Source organism: Arvicanthis niloticus, chromosome 3 (assembly GCF_011762505.2).
Source record: "Arvicanthis niloticus isolate mArvNil1 chromosome 3, mArvNil1.pat.X, whole genome shotgun sequence".
Lineage (NCBI taxonomy): Eukaryota > Metazoa > Chordata > Mammalia > Rodentia > Muridae > Arvicanthis > Arvicanthis niloticus.
Window position 1 is genome coordinate 108932371 of NC_047660.1, and position 5725 is coordinate 108938095.

General features: G+C 57.1%; 1 protein-coding gene across 1 annotated transcript; it reads right to left on the reverse strand.

The window, feature by feature from the left end:
* Positions 1-2786: 2786 nt before the first annotated feature.
* On the reverse strand, positions 2787-5239 carry Cdk5r2 (cyclin dependent kinase 5 regulatory subunit 2). The gene has a single exon (XM_034499248.2). The coding sequence runs from the start codon at positions 5109-5111 to the stop codon at positions 4002-4004; it is 1110 nt and encodes a 369-aa protein (XP_034355139.1). The 5' UTR covers positions 5112-5239; the 3' UTR covers positions 2787-4001.
* Positions 5240-5725: the final 486 nt, after the last annotated feature.

The following is a 5725-nucleotide window of genomic DNA, read 5'->3' on the forward strand; positions in this document are numbered from 1 at the left end:
GAGGGAGGACTACTTCTCGAGGCTGAGTATGTGGTACCTGCCTGCAACAGCACTTAGAAGGCAAAGACAAGACAACCAGAGGATTGTCTCAAGTTCCGGACTAGCCTAGTCTATACAGAGTTCCTGGCCAGCCCTGGCTACATAGTGAGATCCTGAAGGAACAAAAAAGAGTACACGAAGAAGGGGGTACTTTAAGGTCACATCCTTACACGTAGCTGCCTTTATATTCTGTATATTCTGATAGTCTGACTCTGTGTGGGGGCATCGTTTTGGGACTTTATATTCTGTATATTCTGATAGTCTGACTCTGTGTGGGGTCGTCATTTTGGGAGGCTCCCTGGCAGAAACCTTCCAGAAGTACCCATCTGAATGCCTGAGGCAGAGTCCCAGTAGGCAGAGGCCATAGGATATTCTTCTCCTGGATACTGCCAGATGCTCTGGTTGCTGGGCACCCTGGCTGGCAGGCAAAGGGGTTTCCATGACAACTCCCTCCCATATCTGGGAGTTTTTTTTAACATTTCTCCTTTTCCAGAAAGTACTAAGGTATTCTGAGGACAGGCAAACATGGCTCTCAGGACAGAGTGTTCTTTGTAATGTCCAGCAAGGGGGACACAGAAGGGAGAGCACATATATGTATATAATTGAATGAACCTTTATCAGTATAAACACATTCATGTCTGCTTGGGTTAAAATATATGCCTCTGGCCGTGTAGGGATGTATGCATCGTGCAGAGGGGTGCATCTCTTGTCAGCCACCTATTTGCTTTCCCATAGCCCACCACTCTTTCTGGGCGATGTGCTTTGGTCCTTTGCAAGGAAAAGTGCTGAGTCATGGCTACAACTGAGCTTCTCCCTCCCAACCTCCGGTTCAGTTAGTCTACTCCTGGCCCTTCTGGGCTCTCTCTCCAGAGAGTTCTAGGCCTCTTTACCAACCTGGATGCATTTACCCCCAGGTTCAATCTCTGTCAGGAAAGGAAAGGCACTTTCGTTTATGTTTCTCTTTCATTTACAGTTTTTCCTTGTTCTGGGCCCTTCTTCCTATTGCCATCCACCCAGAGAAAACAGGACTCCTACCAAATGTAACCCAGAAAGCTAATTGTTCCGAGCAGTCCTGTTGACCATCTTCCAGAACCCCACCCCTAACTCTAATCGGATTATAGCAGTGTGTCCTGCTTTGGGACGTAATAGGGCAAGCTGACACCACTCAGTGATGCTTCTCCCACCCCCCTTCTCATCTGAGTTCTTCAGTGCCAGACCATAGGTTCCAGGAGGCACGCGAGGGCATCTACGTGTGCGCGCGCACATACACGCCCATGAGAGCAGAAAGAAGACGCTGTGTTCATGAGTTCGGGGCAGTAGGCAGTCACCCAAGGGCAAGATTTTTTTTAAATCTCTATCGGCTTTCGAGTCTCTTCCTCATGCCCTTTAGGCTGCTCTAACTCTGAAATGCCAATCAAGTAGCTAGTCTCCCTAATTAGTTCCAAATTAGGAAAACCAGGATGCTTTCCCCACCCAAAGGTAAGAGCTTGGAAAGGTGGCCCCGCCCGCTCAGTCTGGTTACCATAGCGACAGCCGCGGAGTGACCCGAGTGATCTTCCTTCCCTCCTCCCAAATCCAGAGAGATGACGGCACCGCGTTGACTGCGCCAAATTCCAGCCAATGAGCGGCTGCTCCCGCCTTCCCTTCCGCTAGCTTTCCCCCTCCCCCTCGGGAACTCGATTCACAAATCTGGACCGAGGATTTCCGCCTCCAGGCCGGGTGCTAGAGCTCTAGGTACAGGCCAGGTGAAAGCCAAGTCCTGTCCTCCGAGGAGGGCAAGGGTGTGGCGACACTCCTGGTTCTCGGGCAAGACTTCTGTAACTTGCCTTCAGAATAGCTTACACCCCACTCTTAAATTATTCAGAAGATCTGTGGCCGAGTCCTCCTCTCTTGCAGCTAGTGCAAGTCCCCACCCTGCACGAACGCTCCCTTCAGCACCACGGACAGCGAGCCCGAGGCCTTTCCTTTCCCATCCCCTTCTGGGACTCTCTGGATCTTCGTGGCCACGGTGGCGACCAGGTTCGCAACCACAAACGTTCTGCCTGCAGTCAGTCCTTCTCAAATGGACGCAATACTAAATGTGCTGTTTCGCTATGTAACTAAGAGGGAAATGGGCACTAAGCCGAGATTTGGAGCCAACTAGTTTAATTCCTCCCTATTTTTCTATTGGAAATGGCTTTCATTTCCCCTTTTGTTTCTGGTCAAGGGTCAAGGTCTGAGTCTCAAGCAGGAATGGGCCTCCAAAGACTGCTCTGGATGGGCCTGTGACTAAAGCAGCCTCACAGGGTGGGGGTGGTACTCATATCCCAAATGAGAGAGGTAAGCACAGGCTTAGTCAGGCCTGACTAGACTCCTGACTCAATCAATATATGGTGGGAAGAACGGAAAGAAACAATAACAGTTATCATGGCTAGCCAGCTCTGTCTCAAGGGTCACCTCACAGGAGGGGAGACTTTTATCTCTTTACCATTTGTCCTTAAGTAGCCTGAGTATTAATAAGGAGGTAGGGCGGACAAGATAGAGGCCAGGATGGGGAGGTAAATTCAACCTCAACCCTCGGCTTATCTCGCTTTACTCTAAAATGAAGGCCAGTGGGGGCTGGTAGCAGGTTGCAGATCTCAGGGACCTGACTTTCCCTCTTGATCCCTGTTTCTCGCCCTCCTGCCCTACCCCTGACAGTTTCTCTCCTACGCCCATTCCTTTCCACCCTCCGGGGACCCAAAGAGAGGCCGGCGCAAAACCATCTGTAGGCGCTTCCAGCGCTTTATAGTTCTCTCCAGGACAGACGGACAGATAATGCGGCCTGCGCCGTCGGCCCACATCATTGGCACCTTGGACAAGGCCCCAGGCCCAACCCAGTCCCTGGTACTCTCCCAGGAGGATTCCGGTTCCGCCCAGCTCAGCACCTCGGACAATTCCCGGCCCAGCCCCCTCCCCACCCACCCTCCCTCCTGAAACAGCGAAATAAATTAAAGTGTGGGGAGGGGGATATAACAAGAAATCTAAAGACAAGGGAGAGGACGCCCCTCCCCCAGATAAGAAGAGTTTTCTTTCTCTTTCTACCCATCCACAGAGAAAACACCACCGCCGCAAGCGGGGTAGTCTACCGGGTTGGATCTTGCCCTCAAATCTCAGCCTCCTAAATGAAGGCAGCAGCCCTTTCCCCCTCAACTCCCAGCATGCAACACGTTGGAAAAGGTGGGGAGAGGCCGTGGGGGGTGAAGGAAAGGATCACCCTGATCTTTGCCTGGACACTCGGGACTGCAGATTTCTGTCCAGTCTATTTAAATTAAAAAAAAAAAAAAAACCTAAGGGTCTTTTTGATTTGGGGAAAGGGGTGTAGAGTCTTGGGGGTCGTTTGGAGGGGGGGTGCAGGATGACACAAGCAGAGAAAGGGAAGGCAGACAAGAGGGAAGGTGGTGACATATGACCTGAGGAAGGAAAAGGAACAAGAAGGATACTTGGAAACATAGGTGCTGGAGAACTGGGGACGGCAACGGGGTACCATCAGGCTCGGGGGTAAGGTAGAAAAGGTAAAGCCCAGGGAATGCCAATGGACAGGCAAAGAGAGGGGGGCTGCAGACAGGAGGAAAGACGAAGACACAGAAAGGTGAGGGCCTGGACAAAACCCAGGGTGGTGGACTTTAAGATGCCCACAGCGGGGGAATGGGAGACCAGAGCAGAAATGGAAAGATGGAGGCGCAGACAGACGGAAAGGGTGAACGAAGTTGGGGGTGCACTTCCCGCGATCATCCCCCACGCCCACCCCACGCCCAGTAAATCCAGACACCGCGGCCTCTGGCGTCCTAGCCTCCACCTTCCCCTGTGGGGCAGGGGCGGCTCCTCCTCGGCCCAGCCTGGGCGTAGAGCAGCGGTAATAGCGACGGTGGCTTGATGGTCCCGGGGATTCCGGGTGTGTGTGAGGGGCTGGGGCGGGGGGCGGGCGCGGCCCCTGGGAATCCCTAGCGGTCCAAGTTCATAGTCCAATGCTTGGCTCCGGCCGCGCAGCTGTCCCTGGCGGTCGAGGAGGAGGTGGTGGACGCGCTTCCGCTCGGTGGACCCCCGGTGCTTGCCGCGGCCTCGCCCTCGTTCTTGAGGTCTTGAAAGACTTGCGTGAAGAAGTGGGGGTCGGCGTTGAGCCGCAGCATCTGCGGGCTGAGCCGCTGGATGAGGCGCAGGCAGCGCTGCCAGAAGCGCTCCTTGTCGGGCTCCACGAGGAAGGGCTTGAGTGGGTAGGAGATCTCGTTGCCCATGTAGGAGTAGGCGAGGTAGAGGCAGGTGAGGAAGGCGGCCTGCAGTTCGGCGGCCGACGCCAGCTCGTCCCCGCGCAGCGACTCGCGGCACAGCAGGTACACGAACACCAGGTTGGCGGGGGTAATGAAGGCCTGGTCTTGCCAGCCCTGCAGCAGCAGCGAGCGGTCCACGCCGCGGAACCAGCCCACCAGCTCGCCGGGACTCAGCTCCTTGAGGCGGTAGCAGCGTCGGCACACGAAGTCGCCGAGGCAGCGTAGCAGCTCGCCGGTGGACGCCTGCACGATGACCCGCCGCGGCGAGCCTCCGGGCGCCGGCGGTGCCGCCTGCGGGGCTGGGGGTGGCGGCGGCGGCGGCTTTCCCCCGCCTGAGCCCGGTGGCGGGGCGGCTGCGCTGCCCCCCGACGGGGGCTCGCAGGTGGCAGCGCTCGCGGGCACCGTGGGCACCGGCACGGCCAGCGGCTTGGCTGTTCCGCCACCGTCGGGGGCGTCGCCGCGGCCCTTGCGGAGAAGGTTCTCGCGGTTGCGTTGCTGGACCAAAGGGTCGGGACCGGTGGACGCTGGCTTGGGCGTCACCTTTTTGCTGCCTTTCTTCTTCTTGGCCGAAGCTGCCACTAGGCGCTTCCAGGTGAGCGCCGAGATGAGCACAGACGGCCGTTTGAGCCGGCTCTCGCCTTTGCCGCCCTTGCCGGCCGGCGGTGCGCCGTAGCCCCCCAGCGCCTCGTCCCCCGCGGGCGGCGCCTTCTTTTTCTCCTCCGGCAGCCCTCCCGGCCTCCGGCCCTTGGCCGAGGAAGCAGGGGAAAGCGACAGCACCGTGCCCATCCTGCAGAGCGGGGCCGGCGCCCGGGCCCCAGCGGGAACCGCGGGCGGCGCCGCTGCTGCTGCAGCCCCGGGGGACCCGGCGGTGGGGGGCCTAGCCCCGGCCCGGGCGCGCGGACGGGCGGGGGATGGAGCCGCTCTGCTGCGCCGCGGCGGCTGCTCTGAGCCGAAGCTGCGCCAGCTGCAGCGTCAGCCCCACCCCTTGGGCCCCCTCTTTCGCCACGCCGCGCCCCGCCAATCCTGACTCTATCTGCCTTTGATCGACAGCTCTTCTAACCAATAAGATATTGCATACTAATCGCCTGTACCGCCTTACCCACCGCCTGGAGTCTTCAGTCCCTTACCTTTACCCAAAAGGGGAAAGGGGGGAAAGGAGGAAAAGGAGAGAGGGAATGTGTGTGATTCTGCGGTCTCTTTCTCTGCCTGAGCAGGGGGATGAAGTGAGGTGAAAATGGTTCCCATCTCTTCCTCCGGATCCTAAGACCGTGGGTCTGAATGTTTTGATACACTGGGTCCAAGCCTCAGTATAGAGGCCATAGGAATAGCCTACCTTTGAGTTTGTTTAGTGAGCAATATGGCAGCGAGTGCCCTCATCCAGACACCCCAGTTGTACCTTC